Below are 18043 nucleotides of genomic sequence, written 5' to 3'. Positions count from 1 at the left end.
CCACGAGGGCTGGCAGGGATGAGCTTCCCAGCCCAGCTCCCAGCTGCTCATGACTTACATGCCCTGCTGTGCTCAGCCCAGAGCACAGCTCCCCTCCCACAGAACACAAAGGGCTCGCTGAGATCCAACCCCAGCCTGGAGCTGGGAACGCCTCAAAAGCAGCGAGCAGAAAGAAAATGCACACGAAGGGCGTGAGCAGCCAGAAGAGCCAGCCAGTAATTAATGGTGGTGGTGTCCCAGCACATTGTCTAAGCCCTGAGAAGATGCTCCCCATCTGCCAGCCAGGCTGGAACAGCCCCATTCCCTGTCCTCCAGAAGAGCAGGATGTGCAGCTCAGCCCTTGTAGGACCAGTGTCTAATCCTAACCAAAGATCAAGGTGGATTTTTGGGAAGGCTCCTCTGCTTCAGTCCTTGCAGGCTCTGCCTGTGCAGCATCAAATCAAGGCTCCCTAGCTCCCAGCCCCCTTCCACACATAGCTGCCGTCTGACACATTCATCCAGAGGCCTTTTCCCTTCCCCAGAATTGTTCCTGCCTTCTGCCAGGAAAATGAATCAATGCCTGGCTCTGCCTATTAATGCCAGGGAGCTGCTGCTTTCATGCCAGTGCAGAATGAAGGAATGGGCTGCCTGTGCCCCATCCCTGCCTTGCTGCCCACCCACGCTGACACATCCCACCGGCTGAGATTCCACACCTGCCCTTTCCCCCTCTCCCCAGCAGCTTTTCCCTGACCAAGCCCTGGCAGTTCTGCTCCTGCCAAGGCAATTTGAGGACAAACCCATCTCAAACACTCAGGTGGCCCCAGCACTTCACCTTCCAGTCTGGTGGGAGCTGGGCGCCGAATCCCAGAGCAGGAAACATCTTGTCCCTAAAGAGAAGGAGGAAAACATATGGGTGTACTGACACACACAGAGCAGGCTTGCACAGCTTCTCCCAAAACATGCAGTGCTTTTCAATGGGAGATAAACATTCTCAAGAGAGAACAGATATTCCCCCTTGGATTTGATCTTTAGAGAAAAAGGAGTCCAGCTTTGCTCTGTTTCCCACAGAGACCAGGAACATCCTCTTGCCCAAACACTGCTTCTCTTGCAGGCATGTAACCCTGGAGATTTTAAAAAGTGAGCAATCCATTTTGGTCACAAGAGCCATCACAGTGAGAACAACAGACTTCTGTTTTGTTTTCTCTATCAGTGTCTGAGATGATATTTTTTTGATATTTTCTCCACTCCTCAGGATGTCTGAGGAATGAGGCAGTCTGGGGTCACAGCTCTGGCAGTAAACAACAGCAAGCTGAGAGCACCTGCCCCCAGGAGAGGTTGTTCCACCTCTGCTAACATCCTTCTGCTCCACAGCAGCAGTGGGGGGAGAGGAGAAAGCCTGTCCCAACCCTCTCCTCCTGCATCCTGATGTTTATGGTAAATAACATCCTTAAGGTATTACTAAGCCCTGGATCGAGGCAGATGCATCCCAGAAGCCCCTTGGGAAGCCAGGGAAACATCTGCAGACAGGGGTGGTGGCAGAAGGGCACGGTGCTTACGAGTCATAGTCCTGGATGATCTGGCCCACAGCCCAGATGGCTGACAAGTACTCATTTGTGCCCAGGGGGTTGATGTAGTGCAAAGAGGAGGGCTCCTGGGGGTTCCCATTGGAAGCTGTGAAGTCAATCCCAACCTGGAGAACAAGAAAGAGGCATAAACCCAGCCTCTGTTAGCAAATGCCACCAGAGACCTGACCACCAATCCTCCACTGCTGTGAGGCTCACACACAGTTCCCTCAAACCTCAAACTTTGGAAAGAGTTTAACAAAATCCATTTCTTGCAATAAATTGATTAAATATTACATTAGGCAAAGTCATTCACTCTTTCCCCTCCAGTTTTCACCAATGAGCATCACACAAGGTGTCCCCAAGCAGCCCCTACTCCTGGAACAAGCCACCACCTCCTCCAGCTGAGGATTCTCACTCCCATCTCCCAGGGATCAGGAACTGAGCAGCCCCAGGGCAGCCAGGGCCACCAGGGTATCTGGATCTCAAGGTCTTTGACCAAAGCATCAGAGCCCTGAGCAGACCTTTCCCTGCAGGCAGGAAGAGCAGCTCTTCACCAGGCTTCCCCAGGGACCAATATATGCCGAGCTCTCAGGGGACTCTGTCAGGAAGGCACTAAATTAGGCTTTCTATTTAAAGGCATTTGTAGAAATGCCTATCTCAGACCCAGATAAATCTGGCCAGGAGAGGAGAGATGCTGAGCCACCCAATCTGATGTGACTGGGAAGGAAGAGCTGGGACCAGGCAAACAGGCAGCGTGACTGCACTCGACTGGTTTGCTTTGCAAAGAGGCAAAACCCAAAATAACTCCAGTGCCTAAATCGAGCTCAGGGATTTTGAGAGAGATTTTGCTCTGTATCCTTAATGGGAGAGGACAAATGGCAGATTGCCTGAGACGGGACCTTGGCCTGGCTGGGGCAAGAGGACATCACAGCCCATGATGTGCCACCACCTTGTGCCAGGGTGGCTGGAAAAAGGGCATGGCAGGACAAGGGAGTGTGTTTTAAACTGCAAGAGCGTGAGTTTGGATTGGAGATAAGGAAGAAATGTTGCACAATGAGGGTGGTGAGGCACAAGTTGTGCAGAGAAGCTGTGGCTGTCCCATCCCTGGAAGTGTTTAAGGCCAGGCTGGACAAAGCCCTGGGCAAGCTGGTCCAATGGAAGCTGCCCTGGGTAAGCTAATCCATGGCAGGGGGATGGAATGAGATGATCTTTGAAGGTCCCTTCCAACCCAAACCATCCTATGGTTACATGAACACCTAACTTCTTTGTCAAACAACTGTACTGTCGTAGACATCTTTTAGGAAGAATCCTTTCCTTAGGATTTTTCCTCCTGAGAAGCTGGGAGGCCTCAGGAACAAAATGTAAACATTGATTATCTGCTGCTGTGGAATGCAGCAGTTGGATCTTTGATTGGCCCATGTTGGATGTTTCTAATTAATGGCCAATCACAGCCCAGCTGGCTTGGACAGAGAGTCCAAGACAGAGCCTTTGTTATCATTCTTTCCTATTCTATTCTTAGCTAGCCTTCTGATGAAATCCTTTTTTCTATTCTTTTAGTACAGTTTTAATGTAATATATATCATAAAATAATAAATCAGCCTTCTGAAACATGGAGTCAGATCCTGTCTCTTCCCTCAACCTGAGACCCCTGTGAGCACGGTCACACTGTACAGCCTCACCAAACCTGTGGTTCACCTCTGGAATGTCCCTGCACCCAGCTCTGGCCAAGCCACCATAGCCAGAGAGCAAGAGGGAAACTGAGGCACGGCGTGGGGTGGAGTGAGACAGGCAGGGGCCCTGGTGGTGTAAGCAGTGTCACCAAGAGCAGCACTCAGGCAATGGTCTGAGAGGGACACACTGCTCTGCTTCCAACACAGGGCACACAGCTGAGCCCAAACCCTCTTCCCTGGTTTCAGCCCTCCTCTCCCTCAGTGGGGAGGGCACCAGTGGCCTTTCCAAACTGCAGGGGGTGTGTGCAGCATCCTCCTGCCAGATCAGGTGTTGCTGCAGTGCTCCCTTTGGAAACACACCCTTTGGACCAAAGATGCCTTGGGAGGAGGAGGAGGAGCCCTCCAATAACCAGCAGATCTTTAGATGGGGGGAAAATTTCTGCATTCAAACCTAATTCACACAAGGGCTCTGTACTACCAATAAATTCACTGATTTTCTCTTCTATTCACTCTCCAGCACCCAGACCAAAGCACACAGAGGCAGAGCAGCACACAAAAAGCTCTCCCAATCATTGCTGTTCCTATGGCAACTCTTCCTCCTCCTCCTACTCTTCCCCCATCATGTTTTCAGAAAAAACAACAAAATACAAACTGATCTAACTGTGAGTGCCTGCAGCTCTCTGGGTACTGCACCAGGAAAGTTTGCAGAAATTGAGAAGCCCACATCTGCATTGTGGTGGTTTCACTCAAGACTGACATGTTCTTGCTTATTTACTCCTGACAAGCTGTGGTCCAGCTTGAAAAAAGGTGGACATGTCAGTAAAAAATGCAGAAAACCATCTCTAGAACATCCCAAAGTCTCCCATCTGGGTTCAGAATAAGGAGAGCTGCCATAAAGAAAATGAGGGTGGTTAAAGCTTCAAATAGGGAGAGAAGTTGGTGACACTTTGTGAAGGGTCAGAAGGGTCTTTTTGAAAGTCTGGCCTTCAGCCAAAGCCCAGCCAGCTCCCTCCATGCTACTGGATGTACCTCAGCATCCCCAGAATCCCCAAACCCACATGGTTTAACAGCAAAATGGGCAGCTCCTGTCTGGTGCCAAACCTCACACTGAACCTCACTCCCCAGTTCTGCCCATCACATAGGTGTTACTGCTACTGGGCAAAGAGAAGCAAAAGTCCTTACAGTGAACATCAGCTGGCAGCCTCCCAGGATGTAGTCCAGGAAGGAGAAATCTCTGGTTATCTGAAAGAAAAAAACAAAAAAAAAAGCAGTGTTTCAGCAATTGTTATCAATATTCAGGCTATGCAGGCCCTTGGAAACACAAGGGAGGCAGAGGATAAGGGATGGGGGGCGAGGGGAGCTGGAGAAGCTCAGTCAGGGCTGAAGAAGGAAACATCCCAGTAACACACTCACCTTGCAGGACTTGACAATGATGATTCCAGAGTTCTTGTAATTCTTTTTCTTCTTTTGCTTTTTGGGGTTGATGCACTCCAGCTCGAGCTGTAACACACGAGCCAGGCCCTGGTGTGAGAGCAGGGCTGGGCTGTGCCAGTGGCTGCAGATGCCACCAGCAGCACGTCCTGGGGGCAGCCCCCCTCCAGTGAAGAGGAGGAAGATTTTATTGCCAGACTATAGGTTGCAAATCCAGAGGAAAAACGGGTTCAATGCCTGCCTCTGGCACCAGCACCTTGTGCAGTCCTAGACAGGGCACTTTCATGCCTTTGTGCCTCAGTTTCCCCAGGCAGGAGACTCAATGCACCACACATAGTGTTTCACACCTCTCCATGCCTTGGCCAAGATCTCCTGGTGAACACAGCACTGCAAAGCTCTGCTATGCAGGGGTCTTCACAGCACCCCTTCAACCAGGAGGCATCTGCCAAGGATCTTGGCCAGCTCTTGAGGGCAGAATGGGGACACCTTTGGCACAAAACTGGTGTTGAGCTGCACTCCTGGGGACCAGGCTGTCCTGCTGCAGATGCAGCCCCAGCAGCAAGTCACACCTCCCCTTCTGCCCCCCCAAACCATAGGGCACCTCCATATCATGGGTGCTGCCTCAGACACCCAGCAGAGCCTGATTTGCAGCAAAGTCTGCCTCAGCTCCCCCCAGCTCAGATGTTTGAGCAACAGCCTGGGTCACTCATGGTGCGGGTGGAAGGAGGAAGGAACTTGGACTTGGCTTCTTCTGAGCACAGATTGAGGGTGCAAGTACCAAAGCCTACCATGAACCCTGAGGAGCCCCTTCCTCATTCTCCCCCAGAAACATGTCAGCACTTACAGGAGAGGCATCTTGGGCTTCACACAGCCTGGCCACCGAGGTCTGGAGCTCTCCGATGAAGTCGTGTCCCCCATCGCTGTCGTAGTCGTAGCACACCACCTGGGGTGGAAGGAGCACAACCTGCCTCAGGAACAGCAACCATCTCCTGCCAGAGCTGCTGGAGTCCCCAGCCTCTCCTGCTGGAGACCCCAAACAAGGAATTTTTTGTTGCTTTGGGGTTTGTTAATAGGGCAGCCATGGGGGTTCAGATGTTTGAGAGTCAGTCCCAGAGGCTGATCCCCAAGAGAGCTCCCCACTACCTTTATCATCTTCTCCATCTCTCCATCACACAGTGACACCAAAGGCACAGTGAATGGCTTCCAGACAGGGTCCAGGGTGTATTTGATCACCTGCAGGGGAAGCACAGGATGCTGTCACCATGGGCACACCCACAGGTACAGACCAGGACAAAGCAGGGACACATCTCCAAGAGTGACCCTGAAGAAGCTCCTGGTGGGCCAGGCCAGGCAAGCTGCCTCAGCCCTCCCCTGCCTCCATGACTGAGACACAGCAGCTTCCCCTTCTCAGGCTGCAGCAGGTGTGAGTTAAGCCAGGTTTGTTTTCATTGCTCTGGGTGATTTATCCACCCATGGGAGCAATTAAGGAACTCTGCCTGAGAGAACAGCTGTGGCACACTGGGCAGCAGGGGCACAGCAACGGCTGAGCACGGGCACAGCCACTCACTGCACAACCCCCCTGCTATTTCTGCCCTCTGCACCCTCTGCTTGCCCCCTGCTCATGGCTTAGAGCCCCCCAGAACCCAAACACAGCCAGAATCCACCTGGGCTCTGACCACTGAGAAGATGGAGCAGCAAGATGCTGCAAGCAGCCCTGGAAAGCCAAATCAGCCCGGGGCACATTAAGCTCTCTTGTCTCATCTGTGTAACATCTGCTGCCTGGGCTGGAGAAATATTAATTGATGCTTTTTGACATTTCCTGAGAGAATGCAATTGCTTAGTAGAAACCTGAGCAAACTGGAGTGGGCTCCAGGCACATGCTGTGAACATCAGAGGTGCCTGCAGGGCAGGCAAAGATTCCTTTTCACCGAGGTGTGGTGCTCACAAAGTGAGATTCACAGGGATGTTCAGAAAGCCAGGCACAGGCAGCAAATTAACCCTTTTATATGCAAGGCAACCACGGGGGATTCTGCTGTGAAGGAGCTTGGATCTCTGCAGCTGGGACAGTCACTGCACAGAGCAGGGAGGAAGAGATCCATGGCTGCTGCTGTGGGCAAACACCTGCACAGCACCTGGGATCTTGTGTGACAGCCCAGGCTCTTCCTGAGAGTGGGGAAACCCTGACAGGGCAGGAACAGTTCAGCTGAATTTGTAAACACCTCCTGCAGGAGCCTGGGAGAACAGAGGAGCCCACACATGCCAGGATGCTGCCAGGTCACCAGGGTGGGTGGGGGAGGATCCAGAGCTCCAGCTGAGCACTCACACCTGTGCTTGGACAGCAAGCTGCAGCAGAGCACCCATCCTGCCCTGTCACACCTGCCCTGTCTGCTGGGGCAGGGGAAATGCCAGCATCACACTGAAAGCTGGTTCTATTCCTGCACTGGAAGCTGAAAGAACAGAGAACTTTATTTCTTTGTGTCCAGCCTCAAAGCACAAAGATGGTCACAGCATCACAGAATGGTTTGGGTTGGAAGGGGCCTTAAAGATCATCCAGTTCCAATCCCCCACCATGGGCAGGGACTTTCCACTAGACCAGGCTGCTTCAAAACCCATCCAGCCTGGCCTTGGACTCTTCCAGGGATGGGTCACCTAACATGGTATCCCTCTCAGGGCAGCTGGATGTATGCAGAGCTGGTAAGGTGGAGGCTGTTGGAGCATCCATTACTTGAAAGAAAACTCGTCTAGACCTTGATCCAGTGAGACAGGACAATGAGCAGCAAACCAGAGGAAACACCAGCACAGACATCTGCTCCCCACAAACCTGACAGGCTTTTAGAGATCCCAGCAATGGCTGGGGCACAGTCACCTCCCCATGCCTCTTCCAGAAGGAAGGGCTGGGGGCCACTCCAATGCCCCACATCTGAGAAACACATCTTGTTGAGTCAAAGCCCAGCTACACACACTGAATCATGAGGGAAAAAACAAGTGAGGTCCCAGCCTGCTCCCACAGAAACACAGGGGAAACACTAAGGTTGATGTGAGCTAAATATGCATGGAAAGGTGCGTGGAAAAGCACCAAAAAATAAACAGCAGAGCTGTAAGGATGGCCTGTGTTGGTACCACAGGGCACAAGGCATTACCCACATCCTGGTGCTCACGTGCATGTGGGTGTGTGAGGGAAGGAAATCCTCATGGACTTTGCACAGAAGTGGTAAAACCAAACATATGGAGAGACTTTGTAAACAAACACCACTTTCTCCTTCCACCTGAGCTCCCCCTGTGTTTTGTTACAGCAGTTGCCTGTGATGGTGCAACTCCTTAACCAGGCTTTGAGGGGACAAGAAAAGGGATGGAGAAAGAAGGGGATGAGATGGGGTGAGATGGAGCTCTCTCCCTCTGCCATGGAAGCTGCTGAGTCCCCCCTCCAGTGATTCCCCTCCTCTCTCTGCCAGCTGCCAGGAACTATGTGCAAACTGAAAAGAGCCTTGAAACAAGCTCTGAGGAGAAGAAAGAAAGCCGTTGAAAAGTACTTATTAGTCCATTGTTAAAGCAAAATCCAGCCTTTTTCTCCCTGCCTGGTATTCCTAACATCACTGGCTTTAGCAGCTTGAGAACATGACCAGCTCAGACCAAATTATCTCAGCAGGTGTCAATGAGGGAGAGGAGGGGTCAGCTGGCCCTGCTCAGACCCACCAGGACCCTGGCACAGCTCTGTGCCTCCCTGGCTGTGGCTCTGGCTCATGAGAGACACGAGGAGGGTGCTCCTGCACTGAAACTGGAGGTGCCTCAACACCCAGCTCAGCTGGAGGTGGGTAAAAGCTCATTTTAACCTTTCCCCACCTCACATCACCTCTCTCTGCCATCTCCCCAGGTCATAGCTCACCCTAATGCTCCTGAAATTGGAGGGAGAGTGGCCCAGGGCTCAGTCTAAGCCCAGGATGAGACTGGAGATTATCACAGGCTTCAGGATCATCTCCCTCTCTGCATGCTGGATACAGCAGGGCACAAAAAAGATTTCAAGACTTTGCTGGCCCCCATGAACCTTCATCTGCTGGAGTTCAGCAGCCTCAGTTGGACACCAGGAAGAGAGCTGTAAGGTTTTGAAATCCCTGGATCCCACCCTGGTCTACAACCAATGGATGAGACAACACCATGAAGGGCTAGAGGAGCTGATGTGAGGATGGAGGTGTCTCAGCAGCTCAGGTTGGAGTTTTGCTCACCTCTGTCCTGTGAACCAGCATCCACTTCCCATCATCACCTGGTTTATAAAACTCCAAGAAGGGGTCTGACTTCCCAAAAAGGTCCTGGAGGGAGAAGAACAGGATGGGTTACGTCGTGCTCTGCAAGCAGCAGAGGTCCAAGGGAGATGTTTCTGTGGCACTGCCAGCCCTGCAGACACTCTCTGTCCTCATGGGGCCAGGTCAGGCACTCTGGCAAACAGGCAGCACCCACAGGCAGTGTCCTGGCTGTGTGAATTCCTGGCTGTGTGAATCCCCTGGATTTCCCCAGCACATTTTGTGAGCTGGGTGTGTTGGCACCCCAGCGTGTGCCTGTACCCAAGGAGCTCTCTGGACACAGATGCCACAGAAAACAACCCCAGCTGGGAGGCAGCTGCATTTGGGCTTGGAAAAACATCCAAAGCTTCAGAGGAAAAACCAGAATTTTGAAGTGCATGTCTTGGGGGAGAAAGGAAGAAAATCTACCCTCCTACACACAGCAGCAAAGCATAAGCAGAGGAAGTCTTTAAGGAGCGAGCTGCCCTGGTGTTGACAGGGATCATGTAACACCCTGAGCTAGCAGCCCTGAGTCAGTGTGTGCTGCCTCTGCTGCCAGCATCTCCTCAGATAATCCCCCCACAAAGGCTCTGCTTCATGGGAACGTGCACACACACACACACACCCCTGCTGGGATCAGCTCGGGGGCTGCCTCGGGAGGAGGAAGGCACCGACAGGGAAACTCCAGCTTTTCTAGGCAGAGCTTCCTTCCCATTCAGAAAAAAACCCCAAGGAGTTGCTAAGAAGAAACCAAATCCCAAATATTCCAGACAATCTATGGAGAATTTAAGTTATTTCAGTTGGGTTTTCCTCCTAGAGGAGGGTGGGTGTTTGAATCCTTCAAAGAGCTGGAGGAACTTTTTATGGGTTTGTGCTTCTGAGCGATGCAGTGGGGATGTGAGGGGCTGTGCATGGGGAAGGAGGAAACATGGACACTCCAGGACATCCCGTCCACAGCAAGCCCAGGAGATGGCACCTGGGGTGCACATGGCTCCTAGCAATGTCCCAGCAGAAAATCCATCAACACTTCCATCTAAATCCTGATTCTGAAGCCAGCCAGAAAAGTAAATCACTGCAAAGTGTTTTGGCTTGGGGAAACTACAACTTGCTTCAGTCAAAATTCTTCTGCACAGAAGCAGACCATAAAGGCTCTCTGGTGAGATGAGGCTATTTTTTTTCCTACTCTTTTTCACACATTTGTAGGATAGAAACACAAGCCATTCCTTCTGCAGCTTTGTGGCTATAGCACAGCTCTGATCCCTCACACACCACCTGGGCTTGGCACTTGCAGGCTTCACAGATGGATTAAAGAACCAGTGGTGGGTGCCTGACCCTGCCTGTGCTGGCTTCACCTCCAACCAAGGCAGCTTCCCCAGCAGCCCAGCGTGGGCTGGAGGAGGCACTGGGAGCTTTGAAGGATTTGCTGCCATCCCACGTGGATCAGCCTGGCCTGCGAGTCCAGTCAGCCTTGTTCTGTTCAAAGCAGGGTGGGAGATGCCTCCAAGCCACAAGATTGTGGGCTGCTATTTTAAAAGATCAAACCCACCCACATCTCACCCCTGCAAACCTGGCAGGAGGTGGAAACTGAGCAACCAAAGGAGCTCAGCAGGCCGGATCGATCTGCAAATCGATCCAAGAAGTGAAATGATCCAAACTGGTTTTAACACACCATGGAGAAGGAGGGTGGAGCTTGGAGCTGACACCTACAGCAGATACAGCTCCCTAAATCACAGATACAGCTCCCTAAATCACAGATACAGCTCCCTAAATCATCACAAATACAGCTCCCTAAATCACAGATACAGCTCCCTCAATCACAGCTTCCAGCAGCAGCCCTGGCTTGCAGCACTTGCAGTCCCCCAGCCATGCTGGAGCATCACTGTCCCCTCCTGCTGTCCCCACTGCTGTGGTGGCACAGACAGCCCTGGGCTCCCCATGGCTGGTCCCAGGTGGAAATGTCTCCTCTTCTGCAAGATATTTTATCTTTCAACAACTCTCCCAAGAACTGATCATGAGGTATGAGAGCCTCAGGCTGAATCTGCTGCTGACATGCTCCTGCTTTGCAGTTTCAACATTTAAATCCAGGTAGTGAGATGCAGGTGGAGAGACTGGAATGTGATGGGGAGGAGGACCTGCCTGCAGCCTCAAAGAGATCCCAGCCTCAGGACAGCCCTGGCAGAAGGAGCTGCCTGGGGCTGAGCACTGCTCCAGGCTGGCTTTGTGGCAGAGTAAGGAATGAGCACAGCTACAGCTTGGTGTGTGCACTGAAGATGATCCCTGACCCCACCACAAAGTCCTGTGAGATCCAGGCCCTCCCTATAATGTCTGAGCCTGCAGCTGTGCTCCCAGCTCCATGCTGTGTGCTGCCAGATGCTGCAACTCCACAGGCTGCAACCTCAGCCTTGGTTTTCTTTTGTTTATCCAATTTTCCAGTGTCTTTCCTAAGCTTAAACAAGTTTTACCCACCTCCCACAGCTGCATTTCAACCATAACCAAAAATGACACAAAAATATTGTTTTCCATCCAATACCCCCGTTCAAGGGCCATTTTAACTTGCATGAAGTGACCTGAGCATCCTTTGCTCATGAGCAGGACTTTGAGCACTGCAGCTCTGTCCTGCAGTATGGGAATTGGCAAAGAACCCTTGTCAGCTCTTGGTGGCAGCAGGTGGTCACTGAGCACAATCTATAGATGAAATTAAGTTCTTTGTTACCTCTTAACTGGGGCATTTGGCTCCTTGCACTAGGCAGGGTAAGTAGAGAAAACAGCCATTTCCAACAGGTGGGGAAAACAACTTGGATAAACCAGATGCCCACTGAGTTTTATCAACAGGACTGGGTGAGCCCCATCTTCTGCCCCACAAAAATACCCTTCTGCCTGGCTGCTTGCTTTACCCTGTTTTCTGAAACTGAGGGCCATCCTGCCAATAAAACAAGCTCTGGAGAGACTAGGAAGAAGGAAAAAATAATATTCCCATGGATTGCTTAGCAACAGGAGTGGTTCAAGAGGAATAGCTCTGGTTGCCTGGTAAATAAGGTCAGAAGAAGCTGCTCAGAGAGGCTTTAAGAACTGTTTCCTGTGCATCACATCCAAAGCAGGCTCATGTGCTCCCTGCCTCTGGGGGATCCTCACTTCTGGGAGAAGACAGGCCCTACACTTTGGAACAGAAGGAGCTCTTTGTCCCATTTCCAGAGGGGCTGAAGGTGACAGCCAGGAGCTCTCAGCTCATGGAGTCAAAGGTCATCAAAACTTCCAGCTCTGTCAGGAGGCAATTGCAAACAGCTGCCACTGAGGGGGTAAATCTGCTGTCTCTGAGACATGCTGATACACAGATGCCACACAGAATCATTCCACCTGGAGATGTGTGATGAAGAATAGTGACAACAGGGAAACTGAGGCACAGCTGTACCAGAGGATCCTGCCCAGTTTCACCCTGAAGTTTTCTCCAGTGGGACTGCTTTCTGTCACTGCTACACCCAAAGCAGAGATTTCTTTAGATCCCAAGGGCAGAAATTTAACATTGCATCCACTCACCTTTTTATCCAGTTTTCTGCCAGCCATGCTCAGAGTAATCACCCTGTTATCTGAGAGCTCCTGGGCAGCTATCTGAAAGACAAGGGAAGGCTGCATTAATTTTCAGCATTAAAAACTAAACTTCTGGTAAAAAACTCATCCCCTTTCTTGAGTGTTATGCTGGACTTGGTCTCACATAGCTTTTCTGCAACAGGGCTCATTCAGGACCTCCAAGGAGGAGAAGGACTGAGCCAAGAGGAAGGAGAAGCCATCTGAACCCTTGCCAGCAAGATGTGCCACCTCATCCTCCATGTCCTGGGCTGGGCATGGCAAAAACATCCTTAGGGGAACATTTCCCTCAGGGGAAATGCTGGTGGGACACAGGAGCCATGTCTCCAGATGACCACCTGATGGGGCAGCCCCGAGGATGAAGAGCCCATGGGTGCTCCTGAGGAGCTGCAGCAGGCAGGAGCACAGCCCAGACCCCTTTAGTTGGTGAGACTTTATTCACACATGCTCCAGAAGGGCTTTGGCTGCCAGCCCCCAGTGGGCCAGTTTTGTCTGGAATATGGTCTAATCAGTCTCTTGGTATTTTAAAGGAATGTTTATAACAAAACCCCACATTTATTCACTTTTATTACAAGCCATTTTCTGAATCACTTGTCTTTTTTTTTCCTGCCCAAGCATCTGCTCTCCAGCTCTCCTTTCTCTGATCTCTTGAGGTGGGCTGAGCTGTTCCCCAGCATTCCCAGCTGCACCCTCCTTCTCTCCCAGGACAGCCAGGAACACAGCCTGGACATTGTCCTTGTGCACAGTGTCCCAAGCATGGCTGCTTGCTGCCTCTCACAAGGGGCTGTCCTGCACTGAAATGATGCACTGTCATTACACCAAGGCTTCAAGAAAAGCTTGCAGAACTCCAGGGGACAATTTTGTACAGAAGGAGCAATCAGAAGGTTATTGGCACTTAGGAGAGCTGGGGAGTTGGCAGAGATGAGGAGGCAGAGATGCAGCTCCTGCATCTGCCTGGGCAGCTGAGGGGATGAGCCACAGATCCTGGAAAACCTCCTGGCCTTCCCATGGTGGACACAACCCTTTGGTCCACAGAGGACCTCCATTCACTGCATATGAACCCCAGTTTTCCCCTCTGCCCCATACAGGAGTTCCCTATTGCCATGGAATTACTTTTCTCTCCCACCTAATCCCTGGTGGGTGCAAGCAGTCACCAAAACCAGCAGGAGGAAGAGAAACTGCAGGGAAGAGCATGAAATCTGCCCTTTCCTCAGCCCCACAAAAGCATGCCCAGCTGGAATCCAGCACTTCAGGGCTCCTCTAGGCTATGTAAAAGCCAGGCTGTGCAGACAGGCCAGGAATGTCCTTGTGCCACCCTGCCACAGTTGCTGGTGGCATCTTCTCTTGGCCAGCATGGACAGCAACAACATCCCCACCACTATGTCCAGCACAGGGGTGCAGCAGGATTTTAAAGATTTAAAGGTGTTGCAAGATTTTAAAGATAATTGACTTCTCCAAATAGAGGTTTGCTTTGGGATCTCCTCTCTTCAAACTCAGACACCCCCACACAGTCCCATCAGTTCAGCCAAGGCTCTTCTGCTGCATTCACCTGTGTGGCATCTCAGCTAGGAAAATGGATAGCTGGGCACAGCTGAAGGGAATGAGGACAAGGCAGTCAGGTTTTGGCTCCAGACTCCCTGAAGCCTGCTCCTCCAGTGGTGCCCATGGACTGTGCTCCAGCACTGCACCAAGGGAAAGTGCCCACACACACAGCCCTGATGGCATCACCCAGGCCAAGCCAGGATGAAAAAACCCAGATCAAGAAATCATATCAGTTCTACAAAATTAAGCAGATGTCTCTGGTCCTTGGATGTTTAATGGCACATTAGTGACACAACAGGACCTTCCTTTCTCTAAAGCATGCAACCTTTGAACTTGACTGGAAACTTTTCCAGCTCTTCCCACTCAAGCAGTGGATGGGATGTGAGAGCCTTGGGAATGGCCCCACTTCTGAACCTCACTGTGGCTTTTCTCCTTGCATTTAAAGACTAACTGCAGCAATTAGGAGAGAAAAATATCTTCCCCTAAAGCAAACAGAACAGAGATGCAGCAGGTCCCAGGCTTTTAAACCTCTCCAGTGCTTTTAAACCTGACAAAGTTTAACTCCTTGCTGGCCTTTCCTTCCACAACTTCGCAGCCCAGCTGCACATCTCACAAAACCCATAACACAGCAGAGATCCAAAAACGATGGGAGCTGAGGTAAGACAGAAACACACCTAAATTTAGTCTCTTCTTTTAAAAAAAGAACATTGCTGAAGAGATCCACAGCGGGAAGGCCACTGCCCGAAGGGGTCTGGATCAGAAGCAGTGGCTGTTGCCATGAGAGTTGTTGCCATGGCACATCCTCATCCTACAAACAAAATCACCCATCCCTGCAAAAGGAATGAGCCCTATTACCTGTCACTGCACCAGAGAAGTCTGAGCAGGCGCCTTCTACCAGAGAACAAACAGCAGCAGCACAGATTTGCTCTGTACTTCTGCAGACTGAGGCATTTTTTATTTCTGAGACTGAAGCAGAAGTTGAAGATTCACAGTGCTAGGAACAGGACAGACACTGAGCAAGATCCTGTCCCAAACGAACAGTCCTGTCCTAAATAAACTGTCCTCCAAAGTGGCCAAGAGAACAAGAGGCAAAGGGACAAATATTCAAGAGATACACCCCTGTCCCAAATAAACTGCCCTCCAAACAGGCCAAAGTGGCCAAGAGAACAAGAGGCAAAGGGAAAAATATTCAAGAGATTCACCCCCAATCTCCTGGAGCCCCTGTGAGTGCCCTGCCTTGCCCTCATCCACCTTCAGAGGCCCAGCAGGAACACAAAGGAGCCAACCTACCGTGATCATGCCCTTCCCAGCTGGTTTGCCATTCCCCAGCAGGAGAGTCCGTGTTATTTTCTTGCTGGAGACAATCTAGAGAAGCCAAAGACAATAAAGCCATGATTGTACAAGTGATCAAAAGCGGACTTATAAGCAACTGATCATTGCTCATGTTGGTTAATTCAGATTAAGCATTTGCAGGAGTAGAAGAAAGGCTCCAATATGCAGGGATGGCTGTGAGAGTGGGAATATCACCAGTGACACCCCAGCCCTTGTGGAACCCAGGGACCCTGGAGGAGACCAGAGGGTCCTCACACACACAGAACCACTGCAATTTGTTCCCAGCACCATCACCACTCACTCCCTCAAGGCCCATTTCACACACTTCTACCACGACCCCTGCTAGCACCTTGATTGCAGGACATGTTTCCATGGGTGGACTCATTACAAGCTGGATGCTCTCCCCCAGAATCATTCTGCACTCCCTGAGCAGGGACAGCACCCCCAAAGGCATGCAAAGTTCTTCCCTTCACTTCTGGTTTGTAGCAGGACAGACAGAATAAACTGGGAAATTAATTAAACCCTTGAGATTTTTCCCAGCTCAGTGAGTTTCAGTCTCCTTCAGGTCTGGAGTACCTGTAATTTTTCCTTATGAGGTGCAGATGCCCACATGGAGATCCAGCAACCTGCTGGACCCACCTGTGCCCTGACCCCACATCCAGTGGGTCCCCTTGAGTCTGGATGAGCTTTAAAGGTCCCTTTCCACCCAAACCATTCTGTGACTCCGATTCTTGCAATTTCAAAGCAAAACCCTTGACATTTGTCAAGAGCCAGCCAAGTCCCAGCGCTTTTGGTGCACAGGAATCACCAGGCAGTGTAACCAGATCTTTGTGCCAGGCTGGGTACAGGCAGGACAAACCTCAGAGCCCTGGCTGGCAGAAACCATGGACACCCTCCAGCCTGGGGTCTGATCCCATTTCCCTGCATTTCCTTTGGCCACAGAGGTCATACAGGCCTGGGAATGATCCAGGTCTCCTTTTAAATCCTACTGCAGGCCCCATCAGCTGCACTCAGCAACCTGGCTGATCTGACTGAGCTCCAGTGCAAACTCAGAATTGAAAAGTCAGATTTTCACTGCCCAGTTGTTGGTGCCCACAGCTGTTCTCTGCTTTTAAGAGCTCATGGAAACATCTCACCAAGCCAATTCCAGTAACCAGGAAACCCAAGGCAGGGTGGCTGAACCCACAAGACCCCGTCCACTTTGCTTCACTCCTCTCCTCACCCCGCTCAAGTGCCACCCTCCAGCCCAGCTCTGCCCCACAGCTGGGCTGTGCTGCCAGCCCAGGGAGAGGAGGCAAACAGCTTTTCAGGGGAAAAAGGGAAATTAAAAGATTCCTCCATTCCAAGCTGGTGTCCTGTTGTGGACTGAATGTCACCAAGAAGCTGACGTTGGAACTGCTGCAAAAACTGAGCACAGATCAAGGTCTCCTTTGCAGAGTGAAAATACTGGGGTAAGCTTGCAGAGTTCCAAGCTCTCTTCTTCAGACTTTCCCACCTCCCTCCCCGCTGCACATGGATAATGTTCTTCCCTAACAGAGGCCTGCAGAGCCCTGGGCTGCTGCAGAGCCACACTCAAGAGCAGCAAGGTTCCAGCTGTGTCCTTAAACCCATGAATTCTCTGCTCCCACCAAGACCATGCCTTTCACAAGCAGCCCTTACTGAGCTGCCCCACTCTGGAGCTGGAAGTGTTTCAGCACAGCAGAACTAACACTAAAGGATGGGTTTAAGTTGAACCACTGAACACAGGCCAGAGCTGCTGCCTGCACTGTCTCTAAACTTCTGCAGGAGCAGAAATAGGTCATCACAGAGCACTTCCAAAATTCCAGTCATTAAACTTCAAACCCTGTAAATGTCAGTGCTCTCCTAACCTGTCAAGATCTTGAGCTGCCCCTGGTGCTGCCTGCCACACGCAGTGCCATGCTGCACTCTGTGAGCAGAGCAATTGTGCTCATGAGCCTCTCTGAGCACCCTGGGCTCCCTCCCCACGCTGACCTCCCTATCACAGCACCTCCTTCCTCCCCATCCCAGCACTGAGCACTACAGAAGCAGTCTCTCCCAGCCTGTGCATTTGTGCCAGGTACCACAGCAGCCCTCAGCTGCTGGATGCTGCAAAAAGATGGAAAAAATCCCCCTCATTCCCAGCTTCTGAGCCAGAGGACAAAGACATTTGGAGAATGCAGCTGCCAGCTTCTAACAGGGTCTGGGCTCATGAATTAAAAAAACCTTCCAAAACCTTATAAATTGCATTGTGTCCCAAAAGCTTTTCCACAGGAAGAGCAGAAGACACATTCCAGCACCAGGAGGAATGCTTTGCTACACAACAGCAATGGACAAAACTTTCAAAAAGAGAAAGCCCAAACTGAGAAAGAAAGGCAGACTACACGCATCCTAACTTTGAATTTCTGGAAGTTTCCCAAGCCCAAACTGGGCCCTTACTATAACCCATGGTGAAGACAGAGCCAGAAGCTTCCAGCTGATGCCCCTTTGGCAGCACCAGCAGAAACCACACCATGACCAGCTTAGAGTGGAGCAAGCAGAAATCCCCTAATGTGGAACAGCTCAACCTCAACAGCTGAAGTGTGACAAGGAAATTGAATCTGTCTTTCCAGGAAGGAGCCAGCAAACTTTGCATGGGGTGAGAAGAACAGCTGTAACCTCACTACATCCC

General features: G+C 51.2%; 1 protein-coding gene across 4 annotated transcripts in view; it reads right to left on the bottom strand.

The window, feature by feature from the left end:
* The window catches only part of CPNE2 (copine 2), a 46153-nt gene that overhangs the window by 10712 nt on the left and 17398 nt on the right, over positions 1 to 18043 (bottom strand). For all 4 annotated transcript variants that reach the window (XM_054269568.1, XM_054269571.1, XM_054269570.1 and 1 more), the window contains exons 4-12: positions 15334 to 15408; positions 12454 to 12525; positions 8866 to 8949; positions 5789 to 5878; positions 5490 to 5588; positions 4628 to 4714; positions 4397 to 4456; positions 1536 to 1669; positions 812 to 866 (exon numbers count right to left, since the gene is read on the bottom strand). In XM_054269568.1, the coding sequence (XP_054125543.1) occupies positions 812 to 866; positions 1536 to 1669; positions 4397 to 4456; positions 4628 to 4714; positions 5490 to 5588; positions 5789 to 5878; positions 8866 to 8949; positions 12454 to 12525; positions 15334 to 15408 (756 nt within the window). The remainder of the gene's footprint in view (positions 1 to 811; positions 867 to 1535; positions 1670 to 4396; positions 4457 to 4627; positions 4715 to 5489; positions 5589 to 5788; positions 5879 to 8865; positions 8950 to 12453; positions 12526 to 15333; positions 15409 to 18043) is intronic.

This window comes from Melozone crissalis, unplaced genomic scaffold (genome assembly GCF_028551555.1).
Source record: "Melozone crissalis strain CALT ecotype California unplaced genomic scaffold, PUWL_Pcris_2 ptg000007l_1, whole genome shotgun sequence".
Taxonomy (NCBI): domain Eukaryota; kingdom Metazoa; phylum Chordata; class Aves; order Passeriformes; family Passerellidae; genus Melozone; species Melozone crissalis.
This window is presented reverse-complemented; position numbering and strand designations above follow the sequence as displayed.